Source organism: Argiope bruennichi, chromosome 10 (genome assembly GCF_947563725.1).
Source record: "Argiope bruennichi chromosome 10, qqArgBrue1.1, whole genome shotgun sequence".
NCBI lineage: Eukaryota > Metazoa > Arthropoda > Arachnida > Araneae > Araneidae > Argiope > Argiope bruennichi.
The window spans coordinates 71992614-72014588 of record NC_079160.1 but is presented as its reverse complement, the minus strand read 5'-3'; the positions used below and the strand labels follow the sequence as shown (position 1 = coordinate 72014588).

The 21975-nt window shown below is 26.9% G+C and overlaps 1 protein-coding gene across 2 annotated transcripts; it reads left to right on the top strand.

The window, feature by feature from the left end:
• Positions 1-233: 233 nt before the first annotated feature.
• Positions 234-18808, top strand: LOC129988364 (SPRY domain-containing protein 3-like). Of its 2 annotated transcripts, XM_056096572.1 has the most exons (11): positions 237-470; positions 2504-2533; positions 2906-3027; positions 5860-6063; positions 7169-7319; positions 8909-9094; positions 9701-9850; positions 11517-11574; positions 13066-13128; positions 14344-14534; positions 17433-18805. In XM_056096572.1, exons 3-11 carry the CDS (start codon positions 2906-2908, stop codon positions 17565-17567), a joined length of 1260 nt encoding a protein of 419 aa, XP_055952547.1. In that variant the 5' UTR covers positions 237-470; positions 2504-2533; the 3' UTR covers positions 17568-18805. The 2 variants fall into 2 exon arrangements, with proteins under 2 accessions (XP_055952548.1, XP_055952547.1); XM_056096573.1 differs by lacking the exon at positions 9701-9850 and having other exon boundaries at positions 234-470; positions 17433-18808.
• The last annotated feature ends 3167 nt before the right edge of the window (positions 18809-21975 follow it).

The window sequence follows — 21975 nt, the reverse complement described above, 5'->3', positions numbered from 1 at the left end:
AGGAAAAATGTTAACATTCTGTTTTACTAAGTAAATTATAAACTCCGTTTTTTTCTTCTTTTTTTTAAAATTCTACATGTTATGCTGATTCTGTCTATACATGCTAGTTTACCAATGGAGTTGAGATGAATTTTGTCTGCTGATGAAAAAAATGCAATTTTTGCTCTGGAGCTGTATAATCGTAATCGTTTTACGATGACATTCAAATAAAAAAAAATATATTGATATTAAATTGCAAAACACATTCTTTTTCCTCGTGAGGGATTCTGCTTGCGCAAGTGTAATCGAAAATGTTTATCAGGTTAAGATTTAAAATATAGCTACTAAGCTGATGCTATTTAATCAGTAGTTTACTATAGCAGATTAGTGATAGTCGAACGTGATAAAATTGCCATCACGTTGTCAACAATAATATTCTAATAACATTATATTTTTCGTAAGATGTTATATTGATTATATCACTGTTAAACGTAAGTATAAAAGTCATGTTTAATATAATTTCCTTTAGCAGAGAATGTATTAAAATTCTACGGAGTGTTTTATTTTTGCTAAGATTCGACTAAAGTAGATAAAATGTAAAATTGTACGCTATTCTTCAAATGCCGGGTTTACAAGCCTGAGCTTCTGTTTACATTATAGATGCTGTGCAATAAAAAAAAAAAGCCGTTTCGGTTTTGTTTATATCGTTTATTCTTTCTGTTTTTTGAAGATAATGTTTACAAAATCAACAGTCTTATATAATTTTTAAAAGATTTTTTCATAGAGCCTATGAAATAGCTTAACATTATTATTGTATTTGTATTCCACATGTTGTCATTTACTTTTACATATGAGAAATTTTTAAAAAAAATCTATTGCCACCTTTATTAACAAATCAAATGGTATTTTTTTCCCCCCTCCATAAATGTGACAGTAATTAAAAGGCAAATCCAGGCCTATTTAAAAATATGTATTTGTTACTTTTAAAATGAAGAAATTCTTCAATGCATCAATTATTTAATTTTATGAATTGTTTCATTATTGGTGCAATATACATTGGATTGATTTGGGATGAATACTACATATACTATAAATATTAAGATAAAAAAAAATTTTATTGCCTTTTTTACCTCCATTTAAAAATTCAAATATGCATAGATATTGTTCTTTTATGGATTCTGAATGATTTTCTTTCCTACCTTTCAATGATTATACTTTTCTAAGGGATGGTATGCAGTAGATGAGTGGTTATTATGTCTGTGACTTCAACAAATTATTTACTCCATTGCTTAATGTGAACATTTTCTTCTTCACTCTCATTCCTTTTTTAACCAAATTAAATCTTCTAACATGTGCAAAAGTGCAGAGGGTTTCTGAATTCAAGAATGAACTGTATATTTAATACTTTTTATTCATCTTTATCAACATTTTTTTAAAAAATTTTTGTATATTCATAACATATTTTATGTATCCTTTAAAAGAACATACAAAATATAGGGTTAACAAAGAACTTTGTAGAATTTTCTGTTATGAAAACAAATGCATTTTGTTTCTTTAATGACTTTTTCCATTTGGCTAAGGCCTGCAATTTTTTTTTTTTTTTTTTTTTTTTTGCATTTTCAGATAATAAATTCCATTTGTATTATGTTTTTTAAAAAGTTATTTTTTCTTTCCTGTACAAATTGTTACAGTATTTTTTTTAAAGGATCATTAACTGGTTTCACTGAAAACTAATCCAATGCTGATGCTTTGTTGATCTTTTTCTTTATCTATTGTCTATTTAATTAAGAAGAGGAATATAAACTATATATCATGTGGTAATCTGTGTTTAAAACTCTGTATTAAATTTTAAGGCTTTCTTCATTAGTGCAGATAACTCTCACCCATGAAAAGTTTGTCTACTTTAAGATTATCTGAAAAGTGAAAAAGAATATTTCTCTGATAGATTGGCAAAATTAAATCTTGTATTCTAAATCTAACTGAACATATCTGTCATACTCTAGGGAGGGTAATTGTTTGCTGGGAAGTTATAATTATTAGTTATGCTAGTAACTGAAAGCTTATTATTGTTTGGATTGGAGGGCAGTTACCAACGAGATAAATGAACTCCCTTATCGGCTGTAAGTTATTGTTCTTAAAAAATGGTTCGACTTTGGAAATAATTTTAACCAATATTAAAATCTTTTTTCCTCTAATTTTGCAACAAGAGTTGAGATTCTTATGTTAGTGTACAATTATTACACAATATAAAGATCTCAAGTATGTACCTTGACTATTATGTATACTTTATTTTTTTACTTATATATTATTTATGGATGCCAGGTATTGTAAAAATAGTTTTGAAGTAACAAAAAAAGTGCCGATTTCTTTATTTTGCAAGTCCCATATATATATATATATATATATATATATATATATATATATATATATATATATATATATATATATATATATGTTAATGTGTATTATTAATGTATTTGTATTGATTGCTTTCATTCCTAATTCTGCCTAAATAAATTTTTAGGATTCAAACTTGAAGAGTTATCTAAAATTGGTAAGTTTACTCTTTATGATTATTTACTGTAAATTTAATTTTTATATGAATTTTTAATTCAGTTTTTTTTTTAATTTATACTATTGACTTGTGATTATCTAGCATGTGAATCTTCCTAAAATAACAGCTCTTTAGCTAAATGTTAAATTGAAATTTCTGAAAGGAAAACTTATGGAATGTTTGCAAACTTGCTAAATATGTTTTTGCTTTCTCCTATTTCCAAAAATTATGTGGGTAAATTTTATCTTTTTCCTCATGTCTTGAAGATCAGATATAAATGTTTGGGATTACGTGGTTCAAATATTATGCAGATTTATAGATGTTTCCTTTAAAATTTTATTTGATTAAATGTGCTGCTTTTTGGTACGACAGATGGACGGTGTTCTTCAGCGTCACACTTCCCGCTTATATGGAAGAGCTCTATTTGAAAGATTATGTGAACATATGAAACAAGTGCGTCAGGAACGGGTAGCTATCGATGGAGATCTCATAAGGTAATCTTTTGATACAACTTTAGAAACGTTACGTTTGTATTATGACAACTTTTTTAACAAATTTGTATCTGACTTGCCTTATTTCATATTTTTAAACATGAAATTTTTTAATAAATTTTTTTATACTCAATAATATACTAAGGTTCTGAAATTTTGTAAAGTTATATGTCCCTTGTAATGAATGTGATATTTCAGAATTTTCGAACTTAATTGTTAATTAATTGATTTTAATTAAATTTCAATTTTATTTGAGTGAGAAACATAATTATGAATTACAGAAAATATTATCCTAAGATTGTGATATTTTTAGCAATGTATTTGAAAATATATGTTTCAAATAAAATAGAAAATGGCAAATAACTGACTTTAAAAAACACAATTTTATTATTATTCTAAAAAGGAAATTTAACTCAGGAAAATATGGATGCCAAAACTTTAAAACTGGATTTGCTGAAAGCAATGTAAAATTGCATTTTTAAAACTTAATCACTGCAATAATTTAGGTAAGAATTGGAAGAAAAACTATTTAGACATTTATTAGGATTTTAAATATATTATAAACTTGATTGGAATTTAAATCTGATTAGAATGTTTTTATCATTTCATCACATTTTTTACAATTTTGCTTGTAAGTACACCTTTTATACACATGTGTGTGTGTGTATATATATATATATATATATATATATATATATATATATATATATATATATATATATATATTGTGGAGTTTATATCACTTTTCGTTTTTCTTTCTTACCCCCAACAATCATACTGTAATTCTTTTGGGGTCATCATATGATACCATGTCACTTTGCTTACTTGCTTTGTAGTAATGCATTTCTGGCAGTAAGAAATTATAAATGCCTTTATTACTACTAATAAATTTAAATTGCAAATGTTATTTTTCATCAATTACTAAAAAATTGTCAATTTCTAAAATTAAAATTTTCTGGACAGAGAGAAATATATGTAAATGTTAAGAAGGAAAAATAAGAGATATTTAAAATTGAATTTATTACTATTTTCTCCTTGTTTTGATTTCATCAGTGTTGACTGATATAATGTTAATAACATTGAAATAATTGCGAAAGATGACGTGTATTAATGAAATTTATTCAGCCATGGTTTTAACTTTGATCAATTACATCTTATTAGAAAAAAGATACCATTATTATTTTTATCGTGTTTTTAAAAAAGTATATTAGAGTAATAATTACAGAGCCTTCTGAGTGGTTGGCTTTAGTTAAAAGTGGTAAAATTAATTGAAGACAAAAATTGATAATGTTGTAGTAATTTGGATACTTTGCTCTGTACATAAAAACATTTTTACCTCTGTTTCATTCATACAGCCTGGATTTCTTTATGGATGATTCTTTAACACTTCCATTTGCATGTGAGCAATCCGTACATGCGAGCTGTTACCATATAATGATAAACAAATTCAGCCTGATTTTGCATATTCATAAAAAAATCCAGAAAATACATAATGTACATTTTACCTATGCTTAATAAGAAATCTGTATATATATATATATATATACAGGGTGCGGCGGAATTCCTGGACAAAATTTTTTTAATACAGCTTGATTAAAAATAAATTAACAAAATATAACAAATAATAGTAAGAGTAGATTTTTACTAATAAATTTAATGTTTCAAAGTGGGCACCCTTTGCAATGATGCAGGGGTGCAAATGTTTATTGAAATTTTCAGCAATGGGCCGCAAATCTTCTACTTTTAGTCTATCTCATTCTCACTGAAGCCATTGATTTAGAGAGTCCAAACTTCTTATGTTTTAGTGCAAGCTGTAGACACCAAAATGGATCATACACTTTATTCATGGGATTGATATTTGGCGAGCATTATGCCCACTTTTCAAATGATATCATATCTGGAAAATGCACCTTGTACCACTCTTTTATCTTTACAGCCTTGTGAGATGGTGTAGAGTCTTGTTGAAACGTCTAGTTTACATTTCCGAAATGCATTTTGGCCTACGGAAATACAACAGCTTTTAGAATGTCTGACTGGTAGACTTTTTTATTTATTTTAATGCTCTCATCCACAAAAACCAGAGATATTTTACCGCTTGCACAAATTACACCCCAGATCATGATTGACTTTGAATTTTTGCCATGTTCAACACTTGCTGAAGTGCTTGGAACATCTACAGGCTAGATCTAAGAGTTACAATCTTTTAAATGGTAAAGATCTTCTCATTAGTGAAAAGGAATCTTGTTCAGTGTTGATTTGCCGCCTGTTTCAAAACTTTTTGGCGTCCTTGGATCTGCACGAATTTTTTGGACCTTGTAAGGCTTTAGTCCAAGCTCTGTTTTTGTCATTCGTTCCACTGATTGGTCCCTTATTCCCAGTTAATGAGCAATCTTTCTCATTGGAAACCCTCGAATTTCTTTGAACATGCTTTTTTATAACATTACGGCTACTGAAAGTACTTGCCATATGTTTTCGTTCACTTCCTGGATGTTGATCATAATTGCCAAGCTCTTAGAAATGATATACTGCATCAGACACTGTTTGCCAAGGCACATTAAGCAAATGAACAACTTCATACTGTTCGTTTTCCAATAAAATAGCATATCTTTTGCTTGGCATTGTAAAAAAGCCAAAATTGGTACATAAACTAAAAGATACATTATAAAATATGTTATAATTGAAGTGGCAGATTCTATGATGTAATAACTTTGTCCAAGTTTTTTTGCTGCACCTCTGTGTGTGTATATATATATATATAGGTTTGTATTTTAGAACATTAATTAAAATGCATTTTAAAATTTTTATTATTAATTTCATAACTATTATTTTTTGTAGCTATGCTCCTGATGAGTTTGGAAATGTTGGAATGTATGTAGCTGCAGAACCATTAACTCCAGAACGCAATTATTTTGAAATAGAAATTGTTGATCCTGGTGTGGAAAACAACATTGTCGTTGGTCTTGTATCTGCTAAACATCCTCTTGATCAGTATCCTGGTTGGATTCCAGATTCTGTTGGGTATCACGTAGGAGACGGAAGGTGAATTAATATTTATTTTTAAATTTTACACTATGATAACTAAGCATTTTTCAGACATTATTTATTAGTGTTTGCAAAAGTGCATCTAAAATGAAATACCTTCTTATAAAAATATATGAATCAAAAGTTCTTAAGAGGTTGAATGCATTTTGTAATATATTCAAAATTATTAATCGAAACATCTAATTTTGATTAAATCATCAATTATATTTAGAGAAATGCAATGTAACTTTACAATGAGAGGAGTCATCTTCACTTTTATTTTGACAAATTTTGTGTAATTTATATAAATATTTGATGTATCCATATTGTTTTAAGTCAGCATTTTGTAACCATAGTAAATGTTGCGATTTTATAGTTAGTGCAAATTTTAATCTTTACAAAACCCTGTAAGAAATTTTAAGCTATGCAAGCTTAGAGGACCTAATTTCCTGTCACTGCTTATATAATTTAGTATGATTAAATAGTTAGTCATTTAGTAAAGTAGTTCAATATTTAGTTTTCTAGTTACTAAGAGAGCTTAAATAATCACAATTAACAGCAGTCAAAGAAAATCCAAGTTTAATTATATAGTAAAAGTTTTCACCTTACTATTAAATAATTATGAGTATTGTTATTTTGTATTTAGAAATAATTGATGAATTAATAAAATCTATCTGTATTTTGTATAATAAAGCACTGTATTTATAATGAAAGTTGTTTAATTTCAAAGAATTCTCTTCAGAGACGAGGAAAATCTTTAAGATGCTGGATTCAAAAAAGCTACTTCAGCAGCTAAAAAACAATTATATCCTTAGAAAATAGCTTTTAATGCTAATTTCTTACATTACATTTCTTGTTAAATATATGCTAATTTTGCACTTATCAAAAGCATTTTAAATATCTTGAATTTTATGTATAGTACTTTTTATAATTTTAATTGCAAGTTTTGATGATGAGGTAACTGTTTATTTTCTTACAGGAAACATTACTGAATGTATTAATTCCTTTACACTAATGAATCAAATATTAATGTGGTATTTTTATAATTTCATATGTATATTGATTTTAAAACTAAATTCACTAATTTAGTAAATATTTCTATTTTTATCTTTTTTATTCACAGTCTGTACAGGGACGCTCCTAAAGGTGTAGCATTTGGTCCTATGTGTGAAGCTGGTGACCACATAGGAGTTGGTATTAAATTGGATTCTTCTGCTTCACAAAACAATAAACAGAATTACTGTGTGGTTTTCTTCACAAATAACGGAAAAGAGGTATGAAATAATTATTGATTCTTTAATGTATTTCCTATCTTATATCAGATTGAGCTGTAAATTGTTTTTCTGTCATAAAAAAAATTGTGATAAAAATGTAATATTTTTATTAATTTATCTGGTTGCACGGCAGTGCCCCCGCCAAGTCGAGCAAAAACAAGCAGCACGGCCGTACCATCCTTTTCTCGAAGCAGTTCAGACCATTTTCGACCCCCTATAACTTCGTTGTGGATAAAACTAGAAGCCTGAATTTTCAGTAACCAAACAGTCATTATATAAACACGGCATATTTCAAATTTCATTAAATTTGAACCATTAGTTTAAGAATTATAACTAGTCAAAGTTTGTGAATTTTGTCACTGACTGACTGACTGACTGACTGATCGATCATCAGAACTCTAAGGCACTTCTAGCAGACATAGAAGCTTCAAATTTAGAATGCAATTAGTGTTTAGTATATAAATCAAGGAAAAACTAAAATATGCGTGTAATAATGGGCGGATCGATAAATTTCTCGAAGTTTTGAGCATTATCCATTTTGTTGGCAAATGCGTCGCCAAGTTGCCAAATGGCCGCCAAGTTTATCACCAAGCTCTGGAATCACTGGCTCGGCTTCCAACAGTATCCAATACAGATTACTGTAAAACGGTCTTTCGTATGTTGACACTATTCGCACTTGGAATTTGAAATAATTCGCACTGGGATTTTGAATATCTAATTTGAAATAATTCAATTTGAAGTTGTGGAAGCTGCAAACGCAATGGGTGTTTTTTCAGAGAATCAATCTGGTAGAAGAAAAGCAAACTGATCTTCAAAGTATGATACGTATAGCCTATGCTATAACTATATACAAAAGTCAGGGCCTAGGTCTAAATAATGCACTGATGGATATCGGTTCCGCAGTGTTCACATCCGGTGACGCTTACGTGGCACTTTTGAGAGTTACAAGTCTGGAGGGCTTGCATCTAATTAATGTCGACTTTGGAAGTTTTAAAGTGCAGGAATCCTCAATTTGTGAATACAACAGACTAAGAAGCATTTACCGTCCAGACTTGTCAAAAATTGTAACATCAAAGCTTACGAGAAAAACCCATAGAGACAGGGGTTTTGAGAAAAATTGTAGCTGAAGCTCAAGAAGTAGTACCGGAAAAGAAAAAGAGGAAGACTACATACAAAAATAAGAAAAGGACTATCTACAAAAAGAAATGAGATGCCATCAAAAACATAACTTGTAAAAAAAGCCAAGTCTCGCAACTCAATCCTTCTATCGTAAAAAGTTGTGAGATCCATGTAATACCAAGTCGGTCAATTTATTCAGTCCCTACTTAAGGGTCCTTCTGTCTTAAGTTATTACATAATTAGCTAACCTAACAGCCTCTTATAATGGTCATATCAATATTAAAACTCTTTTATGGTTTAAATAAATAGATTGACTTGGCAATCGCACTAAACAATCTAATTTAATATAATATGCTAATGTAATCTAATTTAATGTAAAGATACATTGTGTTTTCATGCGATGGACTCTTATGTAGATCCGTTTTTGTATACATTTAAATAATGTTTGCTTTTTGTTTTTGTTTTTTCAGTTTGGTTCTACCATTTGTTCAAATACTACGGGTGCTCTATACCCTGCTGTTGGTTTTCATTCCACTGGGGAAGAAGTACGACTCTCATTAGACATGCGGTGGATGCCAGAAGAAGATATGTCAATGTGCATAGACAGTAATGAAGAAGAATGGTCCAGGTTACATGACATAAAACTCAATGGAACGGTAAATCTCAATTCTGGTTAATGAAGTAATTTTGCTAATTTCTTTTTCTTATGAAAAGTATGTGAATATAGAATTCATACAAGTTACATATAAAAGCTGTACTTCTGAGTGTTAAAAACAACACACACAACTGAAAAATGGATTTTGACATTTCAGATCATATTTTTGTGCCTCTTAAAACAGGACCTGCTAATTAATTTCAGTTTTATGTAATTAAATATATTTACAACTTTGAAAATGCTAATTTAAGAATCTGGGGAATATTAAAAATGTTTTTGGTTCAATACTATTCTTCAATCAGATTGTAAGATCTACAGATAATTTAATTGTACCTCAAAAGATTTTAAAAATATGATATACTTAAATATGTTTAATTCATTGTTATGATAAAAAGAAAGAATATTTTTAAAAAATCCTAATTGCAAAAAGAAAAGAAAAAATGTGCCATATTATTGCCCAAAGTTGTAAGGAACACAAGTTAAATATTGGGGAGGGGGAGAGAATCAGTAAAATTAGAATAACTATTGTACTTGTATTAAAATTTATAATAACATTAAAAAAAGAAAAATATATAAACTATTTTAATATAAATATTTTTCCCCCCAGATTTTAGAATACTCGGGACGAGGAAAAAGCATCATTGATGTTGGATTAGCTCAAGCCAAATATCCATTAGATACAACGCATCATTATTTTGAAATTGAAATTTTAGACCCTGGAGAAAATTGTTATATAGCTATAGGATTAGCTAGAAAAGTAAGAAATAATTTAAAATATTTAGTTAATTTTTTATCCATGATTTCTGCATTGTAAGAACTATCAAAGTATGAGGAGTTAATAATATTTGTTTTACTAAAAGCAATAATAGAATTCTATATTTGGGAAATGGTATTTGCAAATTATTCTCACACTGAAAAAGAAACATAATAAATATTTTATTCAGTTTTTATTTCAAGATATTATAGTATAATTGTTTGAAATTGCATATTATTAAAGTACTAGAGCATATGGATTTTGATTAAGTATTATTAATTGCAAAATCTTTTAGATATGATTAAGATGCAAAAGTGTTCTGCATTACTAAATTATTAAGAGGTACTCGTTGGGAAATTCAGTTTGGTATGAGACTTGTATATTAATAATTTACTTTATGGTACTCTTTCCTTAAAATATCAAAGTGCAATAACCAGCCAATTCTAGAAAATAATCTACAAGATTTCAACATTGCCTATATACTTACGAGTTGGCCTGCAGCAGATCAGTGTTAATATAACTGCCTGTCAATAAGTTGTTAGTCAGGACTCTATCCTGCATGGGATTTTTAATTAATAATTTATAAATATTTTTTTATTAAAATATTAATAATACTTATACATAAAATAGCTGCTTGCTTATATGATAATTGAATCATAGTTTAAATTTAATTTTTATACAACTGGTAGTTAATTACTACTTCAATGACTATAGTTATTCTTAGTAAAAAAAATTCGAGCAGGCTTTCTTATTTATTAGAATTTTTTTCTGTCTCTATTAAATTTAATTAGATTACAAGTATCATGATTATTAGTGTATTAAAAAGAATAGAAACAAAAAAAAATATTAATATCTTGTTCAAATTTCTTTACGAGATCTGTGTGGAAACAAACTTCAAATTTTTGAGTAGTAACCTTTGTACAATCAGATTAATAACTATTCTGATTTTACATATGGTTCCATCTAATTCCTTAAATTTGGAATGATATTTTGTTTCTATTTTAATCCAATAATGTAAAAAAAAAAAGTGGTTTTTTAATGATAATAGTAATTATAATTTTTGTAGGTTTTTGATTCATCAAAAATTTAAATGAAAACTTAAACCAACACTCTTTTCTGTATTAGTTGTTGGCAATTTACTCTCTAGAAAAATTAATAATTTAATTGTTAAAAGCATTGTAGGTGATCATATTGTTTAGAAAATACAAAACAAAAAAAAAATAACAAAGTTATTAAAAGACGGTAGCATTAATCTCAGAGATTGTTGTTATTTTATCATGAATGTTTAATTATTGATTAACCTTGTGTAAAGTATACTGCCCATAGTCTTAGGGAGATTTAATATAGCTTAATCTTTAAGAATTGTCTTTAATATTAAAAAAATCAGGTATTTTAAACTATTCAGGTTACAGTATTCTCACTTATTTCCATGATAAGTACAAAAGATTTTACTTAAGCTTTCATTTGAATGAGTTTTTAAATGAGAAGGATTTTCTTAGCATACTTCCCCCTCCTCCATTGTGATGTTTTGAGGAAAATTTATTATATTGTGACTGGCGAATTTTTTAAGCATTACCCTTGTTATTGATTATCAATTTGTACACTCTGAATAAATTGTAGTGCACAAAATAAATGTATTGATTCTAATTTAGTAATTTTTTTTCTATAGGATTATCCCAAATACAGGCATCCAGGTTGGAATAAAGGTTCCATAGCATATCATGCAGGTAAGCCAGGCCATAAAAGATTTTGCAATGTTTTTTGAGAAATAAGTATTTTTATAATCATCATATGTTTTCAAAATTTTTGTTGCCTGTATGTTATAACAACCATGCACCAAGCTATATGTGTAATTTGCCAAAATTAATTTCATTATATAGCTAATTCTATGAGGGGAAAACAGTCGTAAAAGTAATTTTAATGCTACACAAATACCTATTTTATATACATATGGTAAGTTTGAGAAGCAAAATAGTACCAAGTTATTGTGTTTTATTTTTTAAGTTGTCAAATTACTATGTATTACATGGCAAAAGTTTTAATTATTTTAAATGAAAGCTGTTTCTTCTACATTTTTATAATTTTCTATTGGTTTAGATTTCTTTGAATTTTTTAAATTTAATTATTAGTTAAGATAAAGGCCAATTGTTGTTTTTTATAAGGTAAAATAATAGAAGTTAATAATACATTTGTTTATATTTTTTGTTGGGCCGTTTTCCCTTGAAATTTGTTTGAAAAAGGAATGAAATGAACATCATATTTTGAGAAAGACATGGCAAAATATTTTTTGATTAGAATTTGCCTTGAGAATTTTATGAATGGAAAAAGGGTATTAGTTTGGAAATGCTATCAATTGTCAATTTTTCCTTATAAAGTTTGGAATAAAAGGTAGAAAAAAGTATCTATCTGTAGTAGCTATCGCTAAATGTACCTAGAAATCTTCAACAGCTACAGCATTTGGTGTACTTATGCCTTTTGGTAGTCATTTTGTATTCACAATAATTAGAATACTGAACTTTTAATGCTTTCTTGTATATGTAAAATTATTATTCTAACTCTTCCAAGGCAATTTCAAACATTTCCCAGAAATTTTCAGACAGAAAGATTACCTAAAAGTTCTGTTGTGGCCAAAAAAAAAAAAAAAAAAAAAAAAAAAGCTTATTTTATTTTATTTAGCATTGTTTTATATATAAGGGCGATTGGTGGCTGTTCTTAATATGTATAATCTAATATTTACTGAATCTTTCAACAAATTTTTGCAAATGAATTTATATATTCACATTTGGATTAAAAGCAAGAATGAGGAATTGTAACTTAAATGTGGCTTCAATATGTATGGACCATTCTACAGAAGGGGTCATTTTTGAGAATTTCGCACTTCTATGTAAAAGTTTGGATTCAGAAAGGAAAAAAATCTTCAAACCCATGGGTAGTTTTTTATTTTCGTGAATAAATTTGGGTAGTTTAATCTACACATTAATAATTCATCTAAATATATAGTCAAGGAGTGTCTATTTGAACAATTGATCTTTTTATTTTGTGTATTAATTATTAATTTTTTTATTGTTGCATCGTGATTATTTTATTGCCCCATAATGAATACAATTCTAATATAAAATTTTACTTTTAAGGATTTTTATTTTTTGAATGTCTTTAAAATTAGTTTAATTTCTTTTTGTGATAATGAATTCTACAGCTGTCTTTTTTTTCTTTTTAAGATGATGGCAAAATTTTTGTTGGTAGTGGTGTAGGTGATCCATTTGGTCCTCGTTGTCATAAAGGTAAGTTAGTCATTTAGTAAGTTAATCATTCTTTATCAATTAGAAGAAGTTAGCTTCTAATAATTTTTGTCTGTATCAACTCAAATCGACAATATGCCACACTGTCGATTGATGATGCAACATATGTGAAAAATATTCCAAAAGGTAATCTCCTATTTACCTAGTCTTGTAAGATTTTATAAATGCAGCATATTGTTGTCTAATTGTTAACATTTAATTTTTAAAAAGTTGCAAATAAATGCCTAAAAGTATGCCTAATTTGACTAATTAATCACCATATTTCACATATCAGGATGATTAAAGATTAGTCAGTAGAGTCAATGTTCAAAGTTAAATGTGCAAAGTTAACAATGGGAAAAAATTTGATCACAAAGTTATGGGAAAAAAATTTTTTGAATATTAAACTTTATTTGGATATGGAGTTTCACAGCACAATAAACTCAGTTTTTTGAAATAAGCATTTCTTAATTAGCATAATTTGTTCCCAAATCTTATTCATAATGTAAAATATTGGTTAAGTGAAACAATTACTTCACATAAGATTCTGTGTAAAATGGCAAAATGTGTTTCATACTGAAAAAAAAAAAAAAAAATACTCATATTTATTATAATTCATTATTTTCTTACTAGAAAATTGTTTAGACATTTGTCTTTGGTTCCACTTCAGAATTTGAGAGAATTGAGTCGTTAAATGAAAGTTATATTATTTCCTTTTATGTTTTTAAATTGGTGCTAAATGTTTTGTGACAATTCTTTTAACTTTAGATCCCAAATGAGTCTGATCAGTTAAAATCTCATCGGTTTGTATGAAATTGTCCTTTTATTTTGAAGCATGTAAAAGCTGTTTACAGCAAACTTTCAGAATTTGAATTATGATAAGATACCGATAGTTACATGCATAATGTCATGCTAATATAAAATATGGCTCATAGTAATAAATTAAGAACATGCTCTATGCCACATTCTGGGAGACTTTGTATTAAAGTGAAAGCTGGGATTCTGCTGCTAATCTTATGTAAAACCAACTCCTAAAAAGATATGTTTAACAATGCATACTTATTTCTATTACATTCTATATAATTGCTGCTGAATACTTTATTGAGATCTACTGGAGTTGCATTCTTAAATTATTAAGCTACTATACTTCAACAGTAATCAACAGTAACTCTTGTAGTAAGCATCTACAAGAGTAAAATGTTTATCTTTTGACTTCAGGGGACATTATGGGCTGTGGCATCATATTCCCAAGAGACTTTGTGAGCTTCTATGATTGCGACTTAGACAGCAATGCTCCTTCTTCTGTAAATCTTGATTTAGAGGAGGATTTCTCAGGATCATACAGCGAATCGGAGGATGAGGAGTGGTGGAAGGAGAAAGAGAATATTGAAACTGGATTAACTATACAGGTAAGAGCTGTTTATTTTCATTTCTAACAAATTATCAAAAGAAGCCATTTTGACATAATAATGATAAAAATTATAATAAGTGCCAGGCTTTTAAAGCATGTCTTGTCTTCCAGTGGTTGTATACTTCAGTTAATACATTTAGTTTGGGATTTAAATAAAGTATATGAACTTAATTGTTCTTTACTTTCAAAGTTCATTGTTGTTGAAAAGAAGATGACATTGCAAATTCAAAACATTTATTTGTAAAGTGCAAAGGTTATATTTGAAAAAAATATGAAATCAGCAAAATATGAAATCCGACATTTTGTGGAATGCCTAGGCATTGTATATAATGCCTAAAACTTGCCAGCAATTATAAAATGATTCATGTTTCACACTTTTTCTAGGCATTCTTTAGAATGCCAAGTGAGAAACTGGTGAATCATGAAATACATTGCCGATTTGTTTCAGATATCATGAATATATTGTTGATTGTATTGAGTGTGATAAAGGATGATTTTTTACCATTTTGGAACTTCTGAAGGAATTTTAAAACAAGTATCTACATGATCACAATTCACATTATCCCCTAGAATATAAAATATTCCTGACTATGAAATTCCTCTCCAGTCAGTTGCAATTGTTCAGATCAGTGGAAACAGCCAAGAATTTGTCAAATGTATTTGTAAAACAAAGTGCAAAAATATGAAATATCTTTGCGTAAAAAATGTTATGATATGTAATTCTAAATGTCAAGACTACTATGTTGTAACAAGTATAATTTTAATTTCTTATTTTTTTATATAAAAATTTTGTTTCCCTTAATAAGAAAGGCATAAATCTTGTTTTGTACAACTTTCATTTTTATTAATGTATTTTGAATAATTTTTTTTAATGGCACTCTCATTTTTTTTTTTTTTTTCAGAATAACATTTGTATTTCTGCATGCACATCATTTATATAATAGCCTTATCAGAACCTTTTCTATACTTTGCCTAAATAGCATTTATCAATCTTTAGAATGCCTAGGGAAAGTATGTGATAATTCTCATATTTCCTACTTTGCCTGAAAACATCTGGTATTGTATAGAATGCCAACGTTTCATGCTTTGCTAGTAATACATGCATTCAAATCTTTTTTTAAAAAAATACATTTAAGTAAATTTGAATAAAAAATGAATGGTAGAAATTATGAATTTCTTAAGTCAAAAAGTCAAATTGACTGCTACCAATCTATCTGAAGAAAGTCCATGTTGTATGGCTCACAGTGCTTCATTATCAGTCTTTCACAGTTTTTTGAGGAAATTTGTTTTAGTTATGAATTGTAAATCTTTTTTGATGTCATTGTTCGGGAAAAAGATCATCTTACTGTTTTGTCAAGTAGTTTTACATTGCAGAATTTCTGGTTATTATTTTAGGGGATTAGAGAGCCAATGTTAACTAATAAACTAGTAGCTTATTTTATTTCCCTAGGAAATTTGGATTGTTATCTAAATTCTGTAGCAAAAATTGTGTCATGAAAAGCAGTTTATTGGTGAGATATATCATTTTATGTACCACTTGCAGATGCAGCAGGATTGGTTTATTTTCTTTTTGGTAATAAGTGCTCAATAATGAAGGATTTTCCAAAATTTAGATTTTTAATTAAAAATCTGTCGAATTTTAGATTCTCTCTCTCTCTCTTCAAAGCATGTCTTTGCACAAAAATTATAGCTTACACCTCTTCAAGATTCAGAAAATTAAGCTTTTCAGTATTATTAATTTTATATCTGCTTGATTTTTTTCTTTTAATTTAATAAAATAAAAAAATATTTTTAAATATATTTTACAGCAATACTTTTCATTGTTTTAGTTATTAGATTTATGCTTATTTGCATTCAACAAAACAAAATATTTCTGCTATATAATTAAAATCAAATTTTAAAAATAAATAAAGATTAATCAATCATGGATTATTATTGTGACGGAATGTTTTGGACTGTATATTTAAATATTAGGTAGATATCTTATAAGAAGAATACCTATTATAATAATTCTCACTTTTTTTTTTCCTCCAAATCTTTACTGATCTGGTCCCTTGAACCCAAACCACCATCATTCAAAAATTTCTCTGCATATGCATATAACGCTTTGTCCATTTTATCTTATTAACACCAGAACATGAATAATTTTCAACCTCCTCGAGATATATTTGCAAAGAGAATAAAAATCTTGTTAATAGATGGGATATCTGATTTAAAAGATATGGAAATAGTGAGGGTATTTCATTTTCTTATAGCTTCTTTATGGTTGAAAATGAAGAAAAATGAATCAAATTATGCAAGTTATAATCTCGTTAAGACAAAGTTTTTTTATAATTGCGATTGCTTAGTTATACAAGGCTTCTACTATTTTTAACATGATCTGTATTCATCACATTTAAATGAATAAAAACATTCATTGCTTGTTTTCTTACCTTAACTTGAAATTGTTTAAATGCACATGGACTAAAATTTAATAGCTTGACAAATATTTTCTTGGCAACATTCTGTAAAAACGGTCAGTTTTAGAAAATATCCGAAGCTGTACATGCTTTAGTTCTTTTAAATATATTTTATTATAATTATTCATTTAAATGTGACAACACACAGATCATGTTAAATACTTATTTTGCTATAAGTGCTGAATTGGGCTATACCAATAAAGTTATTATCTATGATCCCTTCAATATGTAATATTTTAATGTTTTTATCTAAGAATTTAAAGGAATTCAAAAATATTTAGATGAGGAAGAATCTATCTTTGTCTTTCAGCTTGCCAAGAGGATTTTTTTTTTAAATAATACTATATTCATAGTAAACTATAAAATATTTTTAGAATTTCATGAATAATGAAATAATGAATACAACACTGTAATTTTGTTTTTATGAATTTGTTTAGGTATTTTTTACTCGCAATGGAAAAACAGTTGGTCAAAAGGAAGTTTGCATCCCTAAAGGTGGCTTTTATCCTACTGTTGGAATGCTAAGCAGTGATGAGAGGGTGAAAGTAGACTTGCATCCTTTGACTGGTTAATCACTTTCTCTTCTCGCTCTCCATATTTTTGTGTACAGGTGCTTCTAAGTCACATCTCAGCTGGTGCTTTAATTTAACTGAAACTGCAACTGATTTTTTTTTTTTTTCAATCATAAATACACTTCTTTGGAAGTGAAGTTAAAACTCATCTGATGCAATAAAAAATTTGCTGCACTATTTAGTTTTTCCCAATATGGTTTGTGATTATTTCAGTAATTTTCATAGGTCAAGTTGTCAAGTTCATATATTTCTCAGAAGAAAAAAAAAGATCCTTTTATTATAAAATATTTTAAATGTTTTGCTTTATGAATATATTTTTTCTCTAAAATTATATTATAGTTCAACACATGACAAAATTCTTAAATTCTTAAAAAATTAATGAGATTGAAATTTTATTTCTATTGATTTCTTTGATTTAATAATTTGCAGAAACATTGTTTATCATATTTTTTTTTAATCTGAGAAGAATTTTAATATTTTTTTAGACAGAATATATGAACTTTACATTTGAACAAACTGAAAAAAAAAGATATGAACCATCCTTAGCTTTGAGTTGTATAAGCTTTGAAATTTTACAATATTTATGATATACAGTTATATTTTTTCATCCAATTATGATTTGCTGTTGGGTGGGAGAAATTATTTCAGTAATTTATTTACACAAGAATTAGAAATTTGCTTATATTTCCGTATTTTATTCTACTACTTTTGAAAAAGCAATATATATTGTCTTTGCCAAAGATTTCATTGCTAGTTTCTTCATCATCATTTATACTGATAATTTTTTATTTTATTTCCCTATTTACTACTGATTGTTACTGTTTATGGAGATTATAAAATATATCTATATTTGATTAAAAATACATAAATAACGACTTCAAAATACATATGTAAAAAAAGAGGCAACAGACTTTCATCAGTTGATGCTGTGTTTAGTATTAATACTTTAAATTTTTAAAGTTTTGATTCCAGTTACAGTTACTACTATTCAAAGTATGTTGTTTGTTAATGCATTCCCTTGAAAAATTACGATTACATGTGTGTCAAATAAAAACCAAAGTTAAAATGGTAATAATAATAAAGGCCCCAGTTGAAATGAAACAATTTAAACATCTTGTCTTTTTGATCAAAGATTTTTTTTTCTGTTTATAAAAGCAATAGATTTTTAGCTTTAATTTGCAGAAAAAATGATTGTTTCATATTCTTTCCAGTTAGAGAATGAATTCATATTTTTTAGAATTGAAAATTAACAAAATTTTAACAGAAAGAAATTAACAAAATTTTAACAGAAAGAAATTAACAAAATTTTAACAGAAAGAAATTAACAAAATTTATTAAAAATAATTTCTAAAATATTTGATTATGGAGGTTCTGTTGTAAGTATAAAAAGAAATTTTCCTACAAATTTCAAAATTTAGCAAGTGTATTGTTTTTTAAATTTTATTTAAAAGTTGCTCCACGCCTGTTTTTATGAAACTTACATGACAATAAATATGCCTTATTTCCTTTTCACTTTTGACTTATGCCTCTAGTCATAAATATTATAAACTGTAGCAATCTAGATATTGTGTTCTTTGTTTGACTATGCATTATATTTTATTACTTGGTTTGTCCTATATGTCTGCTTTCATTTTCAAACTTATGCTATTCAGATTTAAATAATAATTTTGACCTAAATTAAGGAATTTATGTATTTATTTGTTACAAGATGCTTTTTTTTAAAAATTTATGCTTTATTTAAAGAAAATGCAAACCAAAGTGTAAACTTGTATTGTAAACAATATTTTGGTTTATTTATATACTCGGAAAGTTTAGGTGTTGAAGCAGCTGTGTGTTCATGCAATAATGCAGTTCTAGATAATAATGACTTTCTCTCTATGCACTGTTTGATCTTGTTATGGTTAAATATTAAGTTTTTTGAATTGTTATTGTTATTCATATTCTAAGGTTACAGACGCATAATTGCATTGTTAAAACTAGCAAAGGAGAGGGGGGATTAATGCAAAATTGTATAAGAAAGTACAAATAAGCAGTATAAACAGGTTTCTTCAGTAAATTTAAAAAAAAAGAGAACACATATATATAGAATTTCATGCAAATAAATTTGAATTTCAGAAGAAAAAAAAATGGCTATTAAATATTTACTACAAGAAACTGGCTCAAATTTTACCAGTTTTTTTTTTTTTTTTAAATGATGGTTAGATGGAAATCAGCAATTGTAACCAATTTATTTAAATTGAAATGATATAGAAACGTCATAGAAATTCATGAAAAATGCTATTTTTATCTAAAATCTACAAAAATTCCTGTACAAAGTTAAAAGATATTTAGATTCAGAATAATCCTGGTTCTTTTATTTTTTGTTCTGAAAGTTGTTCCTTTATTTATTAATAAATCATTCATATTTAAATATTTTTCTGAAAGATTATTTAGCTGTAATTAAAAAAGATGTCTGAATTAAAAAAAGATGTCTGAAAAAATTCTTCCTGGATTTTTTGTACATATAAAATATAATCAAAATATAAATGATATTGTGAGTTCAACATTTTTATTTTTATAAATAATGTTAATTCTCATTTTTCATAGATTAATTTTGATTTTTAATCAGTTTGGCCTGTCTTCTTTCCAATGTGCAGATATGCCTAGACAGTGGTCAGCGAATTTTATTACTTTTATCAGGATTTTGTTGCCATTTAATGTAACATGACTGCTAAAATTTATTTCCTAAACTATGATATTTGTTTGAAATATCTGTGACTTTTTAATATGCATTTTAAAATAGGTGGAAATATGTCTTGAGTTTTCTTAAAATATGTCATAAATAAAATATTTTACAGGATTTTGTAAAAAATATTTTTAGAAGAGAAAGAATAGTAAATTCGTTTCTAATATTCAATGTTGGTGTGTTTTACCATTATAGTTTATCTGGTGATTTACTCATTTTGCAATTTGAAAAAAAATGTCACATTTTTGTAATTTTTGGGACTTGCAGTGGTTAGCATTGGGTTAAAAAAAATACATAAAATGTTTACTCATTTAAAAGCATACTGAAAATAATTAAAGTTTGAATCAGATAATTTCTTTAAAAAAATCAATTACAAATAAAGAAATTTCATTTAAAAAGGAATCATTAATATTTTTTGAAAGGTTTAATATAATAATATTATATTCATTCATTTCATGTATGTTATATTGTGAAAAATATTAAAGGATTGTATTTCATGAATATGCTTGGAAGGAAAATATCTTATTTGTCTAAGCATTACTTGCCATTAAATTGTAATAAAGTTTTAATAATAATTATTTTTGTGTCTGTAACCTTAATCTGTCGCATTTTCTCCGTGTTTTTTGTGATATCGTAGAATTGGTGTGGTTTTCTGTTTTAAGATTGCCACTTTCACATGTTTTGTGGAGAGATTTTGTTCCTGTAAATAGCACATTGTCTCACAATGTGCTCCAGCAATATGTTTTTGAAAAAGTAATGTAGTGTGTAGCACAGATTTTCTATTTTTTTTTTTTTTTCCCTTAAAATTTTTATTTTTAGTTACTTAGAGAAAAGTTATATCTATATTGTAATTTTCTGAAAACTTTACATTTTTTTTTTAACTGGAGAGAGTTCTATGACAAGTAGTTTACTGATTTGGAAGATATTTTGCATTTTAGCTATATGAATGAATATAACTCTAAATTTCTTTTAAAAATACTCAAATTAATATTTAAAAATAACATTTTCCGGTTTACATAATGCTCTGTGTTTTAGGTTTTTAAATAAAATTAAAAACTAAAAGGTTTTTTGTGTATGTATATGGATACATTTCATCAAAATTTAATAGATTACAGTTTTTTAAAATTAAATTTTGTAAAAAGGTTGTTAATAAAAAGTGAAAAACAAAATTGAAGTTTTAAAAAAACTCATTTGAAAAATTTCAATTTGTTATGTTATGAAATGAAGAATAGTTCTTCCTTATTTTTAATACCTAATATTTTTTTTATTAAAATCTTAGCTGCTTTATATTTAAATATATACAATTATATAACTTAATGAGAGTTTTTAGAAAATTAATGAAAGAAAATAATTGTTTTTTGATCTTGAAATTATGCCTGTGTTAATTGGATGTATGTACTTTTCTTTGATTTATATTTTTGTGTGAAGGATTTGCTACAAATGCCTTGGTACAATCATAGTGGAATACCATTCTCCCCAGTTATATATTTTTAAAATATTTCTCTTGAGGTTTTTTTTTCCCCCCTTAAAACAGTTATTAGTTTTTTTTATAATCCTTTGCAATAAGATCATGCTATACAGTAAGTTCTTATTGTGGTTTCGCCATTTTGTAAAGCAAATAATAATCTTCATTTGTTTTTAAATCCTAATTTATCGATTAATTTTTGATAACAGACAATTTAA